This window comes from Hemitrygon akajei, chromosome 5 (genome assembly GCF_048418815.1).
Source record: "Hemitrygon akajei chromosome 5, sHemAka1.3, whole genome shotgun sequence".
Classification (NCBI taxonomy): domain Eukaryota; kingdom Metazoa; phylum Chordata; class Chondrichthyes; order Myliobatiformes; family Dasyatidae; genus Hemitrygon; species Hemitrygon akajei.
This window is the reverse complement of record NC_133128.1, coordinates 139268147-139286369: the sequence shown is the minus strand read 5'-3', so window position 1 is coordinate 139286369 and position 18223 is coordinate 139268147. Positions and strand designations below refer to the sequence as shown.

At 41.9% G+C, this 18223-nt stretch overlaps 1 protein-coding gene across 4 annotated transcripts in view; it reads left to right on the top strand.

Annotated features, from left to right (window-relative positions):
* agap1 (ArfGAP with GTPase domain, ankyrin repeat and PH domain 1) overlaps positions 1 to 18223 on the top strand; it is a 642020-nt gene that overhangs the window by 551917 nt on the left and 71880 nt on the right. For all 4 annotated transcript variants that reach the window (XM_073046649.1, XM_073046648.1, XM_073046647.1 and 1 more), the window contains one exon: positions 924 to 1146. In XM_073046649.1, the coding sequence (XP_072902750.1) occupies positions 924 to 1146 (223 nt within the window). The remainder of the gene's footprint in view (positions 1 to 923; positions 1147 to 18223) is intronic.

The following is an 18223-nucleotide window of genomic DNA, read 5'->3' as shown; positions in this document are numbered from 1 at the left end:
AACCTCATTCTCTTACCTTTTTCCCATAACCTTTGATGCCCTTACCATTTGAGAACCTGTCCACCTCTACTTTAAGTATACCCAATGACTTGGCCTCCACAGCCATCTGTGGCAATGAATTCCACTAATTCACCACCCTCTGGCTAAAGAAATTCATCCTCCTCTCTGTTCTAAAGAGACATCCTTCTGTTTGAGGCTGTGCCTTCTGGTCCGAGATCCCCCCCACATCTCTCCACATCCACTCTATCTAGGCCATTCAATATTTAGTAGGTTTCAATGGGATACCATCTCATTCTTCTAAACCCTCGCACGTACAGGGCCAGAACCATCAAACACTCCTCATACATTAACCCTTTCATTCCTGGGATCATTTTTTTCTTGTCTCTCCACATCCATAGCAGAATTCCAGCAAATTTTCAGTCTTTGTCAATCCCAAGTAACGGCCCTCCACCCTGTGTCGCAAGCCAGCGGAAATGATCTTCGTAGCAACTCATGGTGATAACCAGAGGTGATAATGTTAATTTTCTGGGGTTTTCCCCTCTGGCAGAAGGTTTGATGGTGACCTAGTTCCAAAAGCTAAGTTGAACACTAAATTTACTATTAAGAGGTGAAGGAATGCCATCAATTGATTCACAAATATATTTATTGTTAATTGATTTTATTATTATTACAATGAAAACTCTTCATAGTGCAGAATGAAGTAGACAATAAGGTGCAAATCATCATGAGGTAGATTGTGAGGTCAAGAGTCCATCTTATGTCACACTACCACAACTCTCGCAGAAGTCATTGGAGCCCAGTGTTCAGACAAAAAAAATGTTATGGCAGAGGAATGCCATACGTGGATAGATTGTCTGAAGGGAGTATATCTAAAGAAGGACTTTTGATCAAAAAGGTTTAAATGTCTGATTTGATTATTTCAGATCCAGACTGGGCCAGTTTGAACCTTGGAGCCCTCATCTGCATCGAATGTTCAGGTATTCATCGCAATCTTGGCACCCACCTGTCACGTGTCCGCTCTCTTGATCTTGATGATTGGCCGGTGGAACTCATCCGAGTGATGTCATCCATTGGGAATGAAATGGCAAATGGCATCTGGGAAGGAAGTGCTCAAGGACGTACCAAACCCTCATTGGATTCCACTAGGTAAAGCTTATGTTTCTATTTATTGAAATAGTTGCTGAAATCTTCCTTCAGACCATTGCTGAGTGCATTTGGCTGGTCCCACCTGGTGTAGTGTCACCTGCCCTTCTTTAACCTTGCCACCTCTCCTTTTGACAGTCCTTGTTACTTCAAGCTTTTGGTTAAAGTTGTAGGTTGTATCACTTCTTGTTTCTGTCCAATTTAGTGGCTTGATGTCAATGTTTATTTGTTTAAAGCCTGTAAAATGCCGTGGGATAGTTCACTGTGCAATGGGTGCCAAGTGGGCAGTACAGGCTTACTTGTCTGCTGATCAGGGGAGAGGAATGGTTAGTATTTTTCTGCAGCATCATTCACTGAATGCAAAAATATTTCCTGGCATTTCAAGTGATTTAAGTAACATCTACTGTACTTCCAATAAACAATGCACAAAGCAGAACTGAGTGTAGTCCTGCAGCTGGTGGAACCATTCATTGTTGGGTTTTCTAAAGAGACAATTATCTATCATAAATCTGGCAGGGTAGATATGGAGAACTCAGTGAATACAGAATATCTGGATTTTCAAAATAGTGACATATCGCACACAATTTATATTCAAGGTTTATTTGGTTTGTGGTAACTCTCCGTCAAGTAATGAATTGGGGTGTTTCATGTCCAACTGAGGGCTGAGGCCTTGGCTTAAAGTCTTCTGAAAGTCAGTGCATCTGCCGAGGCAGCTTCCTCTCAGTGTTGCACTGAAATGGCAACATAACCTTTGCTGAAATCCTAGTATGGGGCATCAACCCACAATGTTCTGTCTCAGGGATGAGGGGGTACTAACGCCAGCCATGACTACAGTCCTACCTTAATCTTCACACAATCACATGGACACAGATGCAGGCACTTACATTGACAGCTAATTCAGATTTTAAAAGTCTTTTGTGAGGGGAGGGGAGGCCATTAATGTACTGTAACTGTTGTAATAAAAATAAAGACATACATGGCATGCTTTATCCAGCCATTCTCTCGGCATTAACAAATAATTGTTTGGAGTTCATTTCCCGTGTTTTACATTTGTATATTTTGCTTAACCCAGTTTTTCCTGAGTTTTTCCTCACTTTGCATGCCTCTTCCTTCTCCTTCATGCTTCTATTACATCTCTAATTTCTTTCCATGACAGGATCCTTCTTTGCTTCCCATTGTTCAGGGTTCAGGCGTTCTCCTGGTTCACTCTTACTTTGTGTCATCAGCACAATATAACTTTTCTCTTTGTCACTATGTGCTACAGATTAGAAAATAGTTTAAAAGTCATGTTTGTCAAGCTGATTCCAGCACTTGCAGTCTTTTGTGACTTCAAGTCTATCATACTTCGGTGTGCGTGCACTTACGAGGCTGGGGTAGTGCACTGTCTTATTTCAAAACGTGGAAACTGCTGTGATGTCAAATTGTTATATTCAGGCTCAGCCTCATACCCAAACCTACTTGCAAATTGTATAATGACGCAAAATCAAGCTGATGTGGTTTTTAGCAGTGTCTTGCTTTCCTTGTAATATTCTCTGCTGTTCTCAAGATGGTGTTAAGTAAAATTCTGAGTCTGTTTCTGAATACATTAACTGACCCTGGCGGTCATCATGTTTAAAGTCTCTGATTCCCACTGCCTCCAAAGTTCGTTCTTTGTGTGTAACATGGAAGTGAAAGTGCAGGGTAAGATTGGTATCCCTGCATGATTTTTTGCCATCACAGGTCAAGACAGCACTTTTAGAATCATAGAGGGATATAGCATGGAACAGGCCCTCGACCCCCTTGATCAGTTTACACTAATCCTATCTTAGAAACATAGAAAACCTACAGCACAATACAGGCTCTTTGGCCCACAATGCTGTGCCAAACATGTACTTACTCTAGAAATTACCTATGGTTACCCATAGCCCTCTACTTTTCTAAGCTCCATGTATCTATCCAAGAGTCTCTTTAAAAAACCCTATTACATCCGCCTCCACCACCGTCGCCAGCAGCCCATTCCATGCACTCACCACTCATTGTGTAAAAAACTTACCTCTATACTTACTTCCAAGCACCTTAAAACTGCCCTATCTTAATTCCACTTTTAATTTTCCCCACTAACTCACCCCATTTTCTACCACACATTAGAGGCAATTTACAGCCTCTAACCTGCCAATCTGCACATCTTTGAGATGTGGGAGAAACCCAGGGCACCAAGCGAATATAGCACTGCTATGAAAGTTGTCACAGTCCATTTCCATTTTATTGCAAACACCTTTTGAACTGCTAGTTTCCACCATTTAAATGGATTAATATCTAATACCTAATACTTTTATTAAGTTTTGATAACACCTATTAATGGATGATAGTATTTTCTGAATAAACATTTAAAAAATAGCAGCATTTCAAAGGCAGGCAGTAATATGGAGCTCCACCCCCACCAAACCCTATCCCTGGAGTACTTGTGTAGTTGCTTAATTGACTTCACAATGACAGAAAAAGGATCCTTTTAGGAGCCAAATAACAAATTCCACAATATCTGATTCTGCCTGAAGTTTCAGATCAAACTCAGACAATACTTGGCAATTTAGAGCATATCTGCACTTTTCTTCTTCACGTGCAGAACCTCCTTATTCCCTCTGCAGTCTGCCTTTTCCGTGTTGTAATCTAATTGTCACCTTCAGTAACTGAGTAGAGTTGGCACTCTGGGACTGAATGGCTGAATGTAAGCTCCAACCCCTTGAGCTTCATCTGACATTCAATTAGATCATGGCTGACCTTTAATCTTTAATTCAGCCCTCAGCTTTTGGGGAGTGAGTTCCAGGTTTGTGATTTTAAATTATGCCCACTTGTTTTGAACTTCCTTCACAGAAGAGGCAGGTTCTCTGTACTCCATCGTCTTCAAGCCATCTCAGTCAGCAAACCTGTCTGTTTGAGGGTCTCTGTCACATTGTGTGGGGAGTCTCCATGGTGAAAACATCATCATTCCACAGATGTGCAGCCTCTACAGCAGATTGAGGCCTAGGAATCAGATCTTCTCACTAATGGTTTAAATGTCACTTTCAGCTGTGTAATCTGTGCAAGATTTGGAGAGAGTCTAGCAAATGACCCATCTTAGGCTTACTCAGATTCTGCAGATGCTGGAAATCCAAAGCAATACACACAAAATGTTGGAGGAACTCAGCAGATCAGGCAGCATCTATGGAGAGGAATATACTGTCATCGTTTCAGGCCAAGGCCCTGATGAATACTCTCTGCCCAAACATTGATCATTCATACACTTCCACAGATGCTGCCTGCGTTGCTGAGTTCCTCTAGCATTTTGTGTGTGTGTTACTCCAGAGCTTCATGATGTGGTCCAGTCTGTCTCAATATGAGAGAGGTAGAATGTTTTGGGTTTCCCTCATCATGTTTAACACACTTGTCTTTATGATTATAAATAGCTTTTTGCAGAAATGCTTAATGCTGTACACTGCAAAAACATGGGCAGAAATTACAGTTTTGGTTACTGCAACACTATGATTGGTTATCACTAGGTGGGCATTTGAATTGTTTTTAAGGAACAGAATGGATTCATGAATTTATTACATTGAATCCAGTGGTGATACAAAACAGCAGTGATAAACCTATGTAAATGCTAATTCTAGTGAGATTCATAAGGATTCTCAAATAGCAAGCAAGTTTTAATCATTTTAAGCAAATCTAAAAAGATTTGCTTAGGTTCAGGCTAGTTTACCACTTGTGAAAACATCTCAACATCTATCCTGTCAAGCCCTGTAAGGATCTTGCTTGTTTGAGTAAGGCCACCCCTCATCCTTTCACAGGCCTAAAATCTCCAGCCTATCATCAACTCTGTGAGAGAGGCAGCCAGTGGCACTCAGGTGAATGTGTGCTTGGCTTCTATTCAAACGCTTTCTGTCCATATTTCACCTCAGAGATTTCATCCGGCACTTGCAGTGACTGGCGGAGTGGGTTTGAGGGGCCATTGAAGCTGCCATCTTTTAACTAGAGGACATTGATGAGGCTGAATTTAGAGTATTGTGTGAAGTTCTGGTCACCTATCTACAGGAAAGATATCAATAAGATTGAAAGATTGCAGAGAAAATTTATAAGGATGTTGCCAGGAGTTGAGGATCCAGGTTATAGGAAAATGTTGAATAGGTTAGGACTTGTATTCCCTGGAGTGAGGAGAATAAGGGAAGATCTTATTGAGGTATGTGAAATTGTGAGGGATACAGATAGGGTGGGTGCATGCAGGCTCTTTCCCCTCAGGTTAGATGAGACTAGAATTAGAGGTTATAGGTTTAGGGTGAAAGGTGAACTATTTAGGGAGAGTATAAGGGGAACTTCTTCACTCAGAAGATGCTTCAAGTGTGGGCGAAGTGGTAGATGTGGGTTCAGTAGTAACATTTAGGAGAAGTTTTGTTAAGTACATGGATGGGGAGGGGTTTGGAGGACTATAATTCAGATGCAGGTCGATGGGACTAAACAGAAGATTGGGTCAACATGGACCAGATGGACCGAATGGCCCGTAAATGTGCTGTTTGTACGACTGTTAATGGCATTGGCCCAAAGTCCTGCCTACCCTTGCAGTGATCCTCAAAGATGCCATGGCATTGTTTTGAAGATGAGCCAAGGAATTTGCCCAAATCTTCTCACCAGAATCAACATTAAAGCAGAAGACTATCTGGCAGTTTCACTTTGTTGAGTGGCTGCTCCATTTCTATTCATAATCCTCAGGTTCAGCCAACATGCGTTTGTCTCGGGGAAGACAGCCTCTTGGCCCAGCCAAACTGAAAAATCTCATTTGTGTGGACACTGCATGATGTGTTGCATGGTTACAAATCCGTACCGCACAATATCAGACAGTACACCATATGCAGTTTAACGATTGAACTTTATAAATCTTAATCTGACTATAGGGCTAGTAAAGAAAAAGGGCCCATTTTAATTAAACAGTCTAATGTGCACGTTGGAGCTCACGGTTCCGTCCATTCGTTCCCATCGACCTCTGAGCGTCACTGACCCTTGGACCCTCACTCCAAGTCCACTCCGTCTGGCGGTCTACCAACTCTCTCCACTTGCGTCTTCTCTTGCTGACAAAAGACCACGAAATCCCTTCTCTCAGACCCACAAGAAAGAACAACATGCTTCTCATTGGATGGCACATATTCCGAAGCCCCCGTTATCTCTAGTCATAACCCAAACATTGCTTGTGCGTAGAAACCATTACATTAACAGTGAAACGTTACAGAGAGGCCATTACATTAGCAGTGAAACATTACAGTGTGTTTACACATTGAGTGCAGATTACAATTCCGAAGTGCTGTAATGATTGTAACAAACTGCAGCCAGATAGGATTTAGTTTTGTCCAGGTCGTATACAACTGCACGAGGAGTGATTGATAAGTTTGTGGCCTACGGTAGAAGGAGATGAGTTATTAACTTCAAACTGTCTGCATAATCACTCAAAGAGTTGGCCTGCATGTGCATGTAACGAGAGCTGTATAACTCATCTCATTCTACCTTAGGCCATAAACTTATCAATCACCCCTGCTGTGGACACTTTCTGGAGGTCCAAGATCCATATGCTCAATGACCACTGAACTAAGTGTGTAAATGTAGGAGAGGACTATGTTGAAAAATAAATGTTTTAGATTAGATTGTGAGGACACTCAGTCCTCATTTATTGTCATTTAGTAATGCATGCATTAAGAAATGATACAATGTTCCTCCAGTATGATATCACGAAAACACAAGACAGACCAAGGCTAACTTACAAAAGCCACATAATTATAACATATAGTTACAACAGTGCAAAGCAATGCCGTAATTTGATAAGGACAGACCATGGACACGGTAAAAGGAAGTCTCAAAATTCTCGATAGCCCATCATCTCACGTAGATGGTAGAAGGAAGAAAAACTCTTACTGCCATGAACCTCCAGAGCCGCAGTTATGCTAGATTTTCTAAAATTGACTCCTTCTACCTTAGGCCCTGAACTTATCAATCACCACTCGTAATTCTCCCAGTGTCCCTTGTGACTAAGTGAGATGGAGAGGGAGGAAACGGGAGGATACCACATGTAATATTTAACACTCTCCTCTTTTAATGACCACACTTTGGCATGTTGATTTTTGCTGTTTTCTTTCTGCAGTATAGTGGAGTCCAGCCACTACGCTTTACCTCCTGACGAAGGGGGGCAGCATAATGGCATAGCAGTTAGCACAATCAGTTCATAATGCCAGCACCCATTGATAGGGTTCTATTCCTGCCGCTGTCTGTAAGGAGTCTGTATGTTCTCTGCATGAGGGTTTCCTCTGGGTGCTCCAGTTTCCTCCACAGATTAGGGTTAGTGAGTCTTGGGCATGTTATGTTGGCACCAGATACATGGTGACACTTGCATGCTGACCCCAGCACAATCCTTGAACTGTGTTGGTCGTCGACACAAATTAATGCATTTCATAGTACGCTTCCTAGTTTTGATGTACATGTGACAAATAAAGTTAATCTGTATCTTACCTCTTGCTTCATGCAACATAAGACGCAGACTTCCACAGCTACTTGCTGCAGCTGGATGTTTGTCAGGCTTACATATTGATCAAATGCAGTGCAGGAAAAGAAAGTTTAACATCGCAGTAAAGCCATCAAACTGTAGCATCAGGACGAACTTCTCCTGGAATGTGGGCACTGGTAGTAAGACCAGCACTATGACCCTTAGAAAGGTGTTCGCTACAGTCAGTATGGTCAATGTACTTCCATAATGCAGTAAGGTAGGGAATTCCAGGATTTTAATACAATATTTAGATTGAGCAATGATAAAGGAACCCCGCAGAATTGATTCAGAAGAACTTAAAGCCAATGGTGTTCCCACTATAATTGCCTTTCTTGCCTTTCTAGATGGTGGAGATGGTGGGATTGGAAAGTGCGATGGAATGTGAGATAAATGTCTTTGTGCTATAATTTCAGTATGACAGTCCAAATGATGATCTGATCCCATCTCCTTCCTTTTCGCCTCCAACTCCCTCCATTACAACCCCTCCCTGGCATTAATCAGTTAATGTCACCTGGAAATGGATTAAATAGTTCCCTGCAATTATCAGAATGTGGCTGAAACTTCCTCAAAGTAACAAATTGAAGCTGGCGTCTGCTGAAAGACTATCGACTTCCTACTCTTTACACAGGGCCATTACTTCTCTGTGCCACCTTTTTTTAATTACTGGTGAGCAAAAATCTTTCAGCTCAGATTGTGCGAAATTTTCATTTTTTCTCCTTTATTCAATACTGTGCTTTGCTTGTCGAGGGTTGATGAGAACAGGGATCAAATTTGATCAATATAGCCAAAATTAACACAAGCTTGTTCCAGAATTTATTTATTTAAAGCTCTAGTAATTTTCCCTGACAGTTCAGCTCCTGTTTTTAGAATGCTGAATATGTATTATATTGGCTAATCCAGAATTAGATAGGGGAAGAGACGTCAATAACAAAGTAATTTACTATTCGTTAAAGGAGACACTAACTCCAAGATCCAGTGCTCTAAACGTTGGACGAACCATAATAACAGATAAGTAATGTGAATACTCAAAGGAAAAGCAAACAAGTTTGGATGGTAGAGTGTGAAAAGTCAGTAACATTAGTGATTGGTGCTTTGGATGTCTGAGGTATTAATACCCTTCTTGTCATCTTAGACACTCAACCATCCTGTAAAAAAATACTGATGCAGACCAGAATCCAAACATGGAAAGAAAAGCTTTCTCAACCACCCAGTGTAAAAACCATCAAAAAGAGTCATCAGACTTGTATTCACTCCAGTACAGAAGATTAAGGCTTAAGGTATTTAAGGTGATTATTTGATTTTATAATTTGAGATGTGATGGAGGTATACAAAATTATGAGGGATATAGATAGGGTAAATGCAAGTGTGCTTTTTCCACTGAGGTTGGGTGAGAGTAGAATTAGAGATCATGGGTTAAGAGCAAAAGGTAAAATATTTAAGGGGAACATGAGGGAGAACTTCTTCATTCAGAGGGTGGTGAGAGTGCAGGAATGCGCTGCCTGTGGGGGTAGTGAATGTGGGTTCGATAGCAACACTTAAGAGAAGATAAGTACATCAATGGGAAGAATGTGGTGGGCTATGGTCCAGGTGCAGGTCGATGGAAATAGGCTTAACAAATAGTTCAGTTTGGACTAGATGGGCCAAAATGACTGTTTCTGTGCTTTAGTTCTTAATTATTCTATGACAAAGTATAGGTTGATCTCTTCATTTGATTCTGTGACCTACAGTTCTGGACAGCCTAGCCAATGGAACTATTAGCTTCATGTCCATCCTGTTGAGCCCCTTCAGGAGTGTGACCATTTCAATAAGATTGCTTCTCAGTCTTCTGAACTCAAGCTTAGTCTGCTGAACTTCTCTTCAGAGAGCAAACAGCTTCCCGCTCATCTTGGCCAGCATTCCGGATCTCTCCAAGGTCACCTGGTCAGGGTCAGTGAATGGATCCACACTCAAAGAAACGTACGTGCCAGAAGACCTGGACTAATACATTTTTTGCTTCTTGATGACCTACTCTTGCACCAAGTCATTCAATCTCAACTACCGATGTGAACTTTACACACACTGCCTGTGATCCCATGGGTTTCCCAGTTTCGTCCCACATCCCAAAGAAATGCAGGTTGGTAGGTTAACTAGCCACTATAGATCACCCCTCATGTGCAGGTGAGGGTAAAATCTGGGGGCAGTTGATGGTAGAGTGAGGAGAATAAAAGACACTAGGGTAGGATTTGCATAAAAGTGGGTGCTAAATGGTCAGTATAGAACTGGAGGGATGAAGAACCTGCTTGACTACTGTATAACTCAATGGGTGCGTGGCATCCTGCTAATTCTCGCTGGTGTTGATACTGATTAGTGATATCAATTGTTGCCCAGTGGGGAGAGTCAGGAGGAAGAACCCTCTCAGGTAAAATGAGACAACCTCAACTCTAGGTAACCAAAAAGCCTCAAGGCCTCAACCACTGCACCTTAGAATTGATAGTTGCACCACGTTGATGGTAGTTCCCCTGCTGTCAGCTTCAAATGCCTCGTGTTGTAAGAGGGAAGCAAACATTTTCTTTGAAGAAGTGTGCCTGGTGAAGGAGTGTGCAATGTGCTGAAAGGATGTTTACAGGGTCTGCTGTGCAGGGCAGTAAGTCAGGATTGGGGGGTGTGGGGGTAACGATGAGGGGGGAGCGCCCCAGTAATGTGCAGGACTGTGAGTTGTTCTGCCTCTGTCAAGAGGTGCTGATGGAGGTTTCCGTCATGTTGGTGCTGTAGCCACAGACAGGTCGAGCGAGACCTCTGTGGTTGGGATGGTCACAGCAGCCATCATGTTCTGCGCTGCTGCTTTTTTTCCGAGGCATTTTCAAGCAGCAGCTTGCAGTAGGGAGCAGGTCGTTTGTGACTTCTGCAGAATTCCCCCCCTTTCCCATCAGCGGAGAAGCAGGCTGTGGCAGCTCACTTTAGTTCAGTGTGTCTTTGCATCCTGCCTGTGCTCACTTGTGTTTGAACACAAAAACACAGGAAAATAAGAGCAGGTGTAGGCCACTTGGCCCCTCAAGCCTGCCCTGCCCTGCCATTCAACATAATCATTGCTGACCTCCTCCTGAATTCAGCTCCTCTTCTGTGCCAAGTCCCCATAAACTTAGTTTCTCAAACTTACAACAATTTACCCACGTATACTTCTAATGAAAAGCATCCACAACCCTGGTTAATTCCAGAGGTATATTTGAAAGAAGAAATTACTACAGACCTTAGCTTTAGATAACCTGCTCCTTACTTTGCAACTCTGCCCCCTTGTCCATGACTCTCCTGTTAGTGGACACATCTCAACGTTTCCCTGTCAAGCCCTCTTACGTAGGATCATTAATGTTTCAATGAGATCAAAAAGGTTTCTGCTCAAAAATTCTATTGATGGGTGAAAACTATCTTAAGCTACAGAGCTTTATTGGGTCACTTTGTGGCAGCATTGTGCTTTTCTGTAACTTTAGAGTGGTGTTGTGCCCACATGACACGTGTTTGTACAGGATTGTTATGTCTCGCATTATTTGGGGTTTGTGGGTGTTGCATACACTGGAAGTGTAGGCTGTTCCACATTCCTAGATAGTCATTACGGTAAGATCTGTTGGTAAATTAGTGGTGGCACTCAAACCACAACACCTTCACCAACCAAAATCAGTCTGCACTGGCTTCTTCATTAGCTGGATTGCTGCCAATCTCTGCCTTCTGATTCCTCTTTCTCGTAACTCCCTCCTTCGTTCTCTCCATCATCTTTCTTGACTCACATCTTTTCTTCAAGCCCCTGCCCCAGCTCTCCTTTGCATTCTTTCCACCTGAGCCTTTTGCCTGGACTAATCCACTGCAAAATTCTGTCCTTGTCCCCATTCCCCTGCAAACTTCTCAAAGCCAAAGTAGCATTATTTTCAAAGTATGGGACATACATGTATTTCACCATATACTACCCTGAGATACATTTTCTTGCAGAAATCTAATAGGAAAATGAAGAAATGCAATAGAATTTATGAAAAACTATACATAAACAAATATTGACAAGCAACCAATGTGCAAAAGGGGACAAATTGTGCAAATTTAAAATGACCAAATACTCACTTTAAAGGACTCATGTTTGTATTATTATTAATAAACAATACTACAACATGAATGGCAGAGTCTTTGAAAGTGAGTCAGTAGGCTGTAGAATCACTTCTCTGCTGTGGTGCTCTTCTCAAATATCACTTTCATCCCACCCCATTCCTGCAGCTCTGCCCCCGCCAAGCTTCCTTGTGTTCTTCTTACAGGTGGGAAAACTTGCTGCCAAATAACTCGGGCCTCTGTGAGATAGGAATGCCCTTGGTCAGCTTGTGATTTCAGGAGTCAAGAGAGGGTAAAATCAGAGATCAGTAGGTTCTGTGGTCTGCCTATTTCACAGAGATGATGATACAGCTTGGTATATGATGTTAAAGGACACCAATAGCATTGGTATGAGGGGTGATATTAAAGGAACTTTACCTTTGTACATCAGTATGTTAGCCAGAGTGAATTTTAGAAGACATTGCTCCAGGAATTGGTAAGGTGTGTTGGTAACCATAGGGGATTTATGGTGTTATGGGAATTGGTCCTTATTGATATGTTATAGGTCACGATAACTGCAGGAGTAAAGGATAAAATAGTTCTAAAGCTTCAGTATTGACATGCCAGGGGAGATCAGGTCATGTGCACCGGTGTATTAAGAGACTCCAATAACTTGAGCAGACCCATGTCCAGTTAAAAGAGGGAAGTCTTCCAGGATTGTGTCAAAGATTAAAAGACGTGGTAACCCCAGAGGGCAGTATTTGTGGTTAAGAACACAAATCCTATTACAACTGGAAACATGGACTGAGATGATGATCACAGCAGCCAGTGCAGAATATGAAACAAGACAGTGATGGCTGTAGCCAGTGTGGGATGCTAAAGGAGACAAATCAGTGTGATATTCAATAAACCGGCTATTTTCAATGTGACATTAAATGAAGGGAATAACACTAGCGATTAATATGTGGGGTTTAATGCAGGCACTGACTGTAAGACTTGTTGTGATGTTAATGATGACAATAAATCCAGGGGCCACTGTTTTATTTATTCCATCATTAAATACTGACATTAACAATAATTACGTATTCAGTGCTGTGAAGATGGTTTTGATCCTCTTGCGCTGTTGCTGACTGCAGTGTGTGTACTGAAGTTTCTCCTACACTAGTGCTGGGTTGGGAGCTCTATGACTGTGACCCAACAACAGTGAAGGAATGGATTATTCCCATGCCATCTTATATCACACTCCTCAGAGAAGAACTTACAAAGTGGAGCTGTCCTGAAAGTTTTTTTCAGTTGGTAAAGGATTTGAAGTTTGAAGAAATGTCAAAAAAGCCTGGATCAACACACACACAAAATGCTGGAGGAACTCAGCAAGTTAGGTAGCATCTGATATCGCCTGACCTACTGAGTTCTTCCAGCATTTCAACGTTAAAAGTACCGGTAAATTTATTATCAAAGTACATTTATGTCACTATATACAACCCTGAGGTTCATTTTCTTGAGGGCATGTTCAATAAATCTATAGAACAGTAACCATAACAGAACCAATGAAAGATCGCCCAACTTTGGCATTCAACCAGTGCAAATACAAAAAGAAAGAAATAATAATAATAAATAAATAAACAATAAATATTGAAAACATGAGATGAAGAGCTCTTGAATGCAAGTCCATTGGTTATGGGAACATTTCAGTGATGGGGCAAGAGAAGTTATTCCCTTTGGTTCAAGAGCCAGATGTTTAAGTGGTAGTAATTGATCCCAAACCTGGTGGGGTGAATCCTGAGACTCCTATATCTTCTTCCTGAGGGCAGCAGCGTGAAGAGAGCATGTCCTCAGTGGTGGGGGTCCCTGATGATGGATGCTGCTTTCCTGGGACAGCATTTCCTGTAAATGAGCTCAGTGGCTGGGAGGGCTTTACCCATGATAGTCTGGGGAGTATCCACTTCTTTTTGTAGGATTTTCCGTTCAAGGGCATTGGTGTTTGTTGCTTTGGATTTCCAGCGTTTGCAGTTTCTCCTGTTTCTTAACGAAAACTGGTTGATTGCTGCTGTGTCTTCTATGGATGGTGTGCACTGGAACCCTTTGTAAGGAAGGAGTGAATATTCAAGAAATTGTTGGGTGGCAGAGAAAATTTACAAGGATGTTGCTGAGACTTGACGATCTGAGTTACAGGGAAGGGTTAAACAGGTTAGAAGAATGAAGAAAGATTTGATAGAGGTATACAAAATTATCAATGGTGTAGATTTGCTAATGTAACTAAGCTTTTTCCTTTGAGGTTGGGGGAGACTTGAACTAGAGGTCATTAGTTAAGGGTGAAAGGTGAAATATTTAAGGGAAATCTGAGGGGAATCTCCTTCACTCAGAGGATGGTGCAAGTGTGGATTAAGCTGCCAGAGGAAGTGGTGGATGCTGGTTTGCATTCAAAATTTAAGAGAAGTTTGGGTAAGTGCATGAATGTGAGGGGTATGGAGGGCTTTGGTCCAGGAACAGGTCAATTAGACTAGGCAGAATAATAATCCCGCTCAGATAGATTTAATGAGGTAGCCTGTCCTGCTTCCCTGAGCAGATATTCCACAGATTCACTACTTTCTCAGAAAAGCAGTTTTGCCTCATATCCATCCTAAATCTATTCCACCAAATCTTAAGGCTTTGTCCCCTAGTTCTAGTCTCAGTTACCAGTGGAAACAACTTTCCTATCCCTTTCATAATTTTACGTTTCTATAAGGCTCCTCTCAATCTTCTGAAATCTGGCAAGTATAGTCCAGATGACTCAATTTCTTCTCGTATATTAACCCCCCTCATCTCCAGAGTCAATCTGGTGAATCTCCTCTGCACTGCCTCCAAAGCCAACATATCTTTCTTCAAGTTAGGAGAGCAGAAGTGCATGAGTTATTCCAAATGCAGCCTCACCAGCACTCTGTACAGTTGCAATGTCATCTCCCTGCTCTTAAATTCAATCACTAGTAAACAAAGGCCAACATTCCATTTGCTGCCTTGAACCTGCTGCACCTGCAAACCAGCATTTTGCAATTCATGCACAGGCACTTCCAAGTCCCTTGGGACAACAGCATACTGCAATCTTTCATTATTTAAATAATAATCTGATCTACTTTTCCTTTCAAAGTGGATGATTTCACGTTTGCCAGCATTGTACTCCACTCACATAACCTATCTATATCTCTCTGCAGACTCTCCGCACCCTCTGCACAATTTGCTTTTCCACTCAATTTAGTGCCACGAGCAAACTTAGAAATGCTGCACTCGGTCCCCTCTTCCAAATCATTAATGTATATCGTGAAAAATTGCAGGCCCAGCACTGACCCCTGTGGCAGACCACTCACTGCTGACTACCAGCCAGAGAAACAGCAATAATAAATGAGAGAGGAATTCCAAGGGTTAGTGGGATTGTTAAAGGAGGCAGCAATTTTAGGTACCAATGATATTAAGAGGCAAGAGGTCTGGAGGTCAATGTTAAATGAGGCAAGAACTCAAGGAGTTACTGTCCAAGGTTTACAGGAGACATTAAATCTTGCATGTCAGTGCATTGAAGTAAGAATTTATTCTTAGAGTCAGTGACTGACTTTGGACAGCTTTAACTCCAGTGCAGTGATCAAATTAATTTAGCAGAGAGCTCTAAGGCCTTCCTTAAACAGGGATAGAAGTGTTTATAGGGACCAAACATCCATAGTGAAAATGAGGCAATTAAGACCAGGGAACTAAAAGTGGTTGAAGAGATCGAGAATATGTGAAGTGTCACAAATATTTACGTTCCTCCAGCATTTAGTGTGTTGCTGTTTAACTCCAACTCCCCACCTGATGTTAAAGGAGGTAGTGCCTCTAGGGTTCAGTGTGTTTAAAGAAACAGTGTGTTATTTTAATGAAGACAGTATTTGAGATACTATCTTTCAGGGTTTCTCTGTTAGCAATTATAATTTAGGAGTCATTGGTGATGGCAAAGCGCGTTGTAGGCTCTGGACATCTGTGTTTAAGGATTTGAATTCCGTAAGACAGCATATGAAATTAGAGGCAACATTAATTTGTTACACAAATGAGATTTAGGCATTGAAGGAGACAGTACTGCGTAGGCTTGGTTGTCATCTTAAAGGAGAGAGGAGAAATGAATTTTATGTAGGAAAGTGAAAAGAACTATGGGTTCAGTGAAATACAGAAAGCACCATCTCTGCACTCAGTTACAGAGTTAATGGAGGCACCAACTCTCAGGGTTAGTGTCTGACATCAAAGAGCACGGAAACCCTAGGTATCGCTGTGTTAAACGAGTAAGCAAATCTCAGGGTCGTTATGTTAAAAGTTATAAGAATTTGGAGGTCTTTATGACAAATAAAGTGAGGGTAACTTGCATTGGTAAAGAAACTGGGAGATTTTGTAGTTTGATGATATTGGTGCTTATTGTTTTTAAAAAATTGGAGGCATTCAAGAATTGATGTGAATCCACGTCCCAAAATGAGTGGGATTATGGAGCAAATGCTTTTGTTTTCTTAAAGTTTGGTAGCATCTGGGCAAATCACCCCTTTTAAAAGGTGCTCCTAAATATATCCCTGAGCTTTACACATTACTAGCTGAGTCAGGCATGAAATTCATGGCTTAAGATGTGTTGATGTGGTGGAACCAACATGCCTGATGTACCCCACTGTGCATTCATAACAGAGTGAGAGAGGATTGTTGAAAGGGCTTCATCGCGTGCAGATACTGTGGGGAAAAATATTTCAGTAAAATCATGTGATTAATTCCAATATTACAAGATTTGTCAACAGCCATGGTTTTCATCTTCAAATTGAAATGCTTTTAATTACTGCATGCTGATGACACTGGGAGTCTGCGCACAGGAATTAATTGTCCAAACAGAGCAAGTGAGTTCAATTACTACATCAGCAATAAAACAAAACCTGGGATCCTGTTATTAAAACAGGAGTACACAGCAGGATAGCATCTGGAAAAAGAGACAGCTTAATGTTCTCATTCTATCTTGCTGACAGAGATCCCTTCACTGCTTCTAGTGAAAAGATGCTTGACAAGTAGTCAACACTCATCTCCCTGTCAAATGCTCCCTGATGAGCTACGTTTTTTTTTGTTTGTTTTTATTTTGTTTGTCTCGATGGGGAAATATCCAGGCTAACATTCAGAAGTTGTTCTGACGAGCATGCTATTTTGGCACCAGAACGTGTGGTGACACTTGTGGGCTTCCTCCAGCCCACCTTCAGGCGCGTTGGTTGTTTACACCGACAACGGATTTCACTCTATGTTTCAATGTACGCGTGACAATTAAACTTCAGTCTTGAAGTTCAGGTTGATCTGAGCAGAAGTTGAAAAAGAGCTTGTACACCTGTCATAGAATCATGAAGGCATACAGGGCAGAAACACTGAGTGTGCACTAACCATCGACCACAAATGCTTACAGTGTTCCAACCCTCCCATCACTTCACTCCTAAAGTCTACAACACCCCTGCACACCGAGGGCAATTCATAGTGGCCAGTTAGCTTGCACCACTTTTGGAATGTGAAAGGAAACTGGGGCACCCAGAGGAAACCCACGGTAACAGGGGAACGTGCCAGCACCACCAGTGAGGATTAAACTTGAGGCATTGGAGCACTCTACTAGCTACACAGTTTTTAGTTATTAATTCTGAGGTTAGGTATGTGTAGTAAGTAAGCCAACATTTCATGCACACTCCTAATTGTCCTTAGAAGTTGCTGGTGAGCTGCCTCCCTGAACCTCTACAAGTTGTGTAGTGAAAGTCTTACCAAATTGTTAGGAATTGAGTAATTCCAGGATTTTAATCCTGAGAACACAAGACAATAGGACAGGTATAGGCCACTTGCCCCTCAACCCTGTCCCACTGTTCATTATTATCACGACTGATCTACCCAGGCCTCAACCAGAGCCTCTTTCCCCTTAAACCTCCCTCCCCTGACCTTTCAAACATTTAACTGCCTTCTCTTGAAATACTCTTAATGACACAGTTTCCACTAATCTCTGGAACATGGGACATACGAAGAGAAACCGGGAGTTTATGTTATTCTAATTACTCCTTCATTGGTTAGAAGTTGACAGGAAGCACAGCGGGTTCTCTCAGCTCCAGAGACCTGGGTTCAGTCCTGACAGTCCTTCAACCCAGTTAAGTGTGAGGTGGTTCATTTTGGAAGGTCAAAAATGATGGCAGAATATGGTATTGATAGTAAGACTCTTGGCAGTATGGAGGATCAGCAGGATCTTGGGGTCCCTCGAAGGGCACCCAAAGCTGCTGCGCAGGTTGACTCTGTGGTTAAGAAGGCATACAGTGCATTGGCCTTTATCAACCGTGGGATTGAGTTTAAGAGCCGAGAGGTAATGTTGCAACTATATAGGACCCTGATCAGACCCCTCTTGGAGTACTGTGTTCAGTTCTGGTCGCTTCACTATAGGAAGGATGTGTAAACCATAGAAAGGGTGTAGAGGAGATTTACAAGGATGTTGCCTGGATTGGGGAGCATGCCTTATGAGAA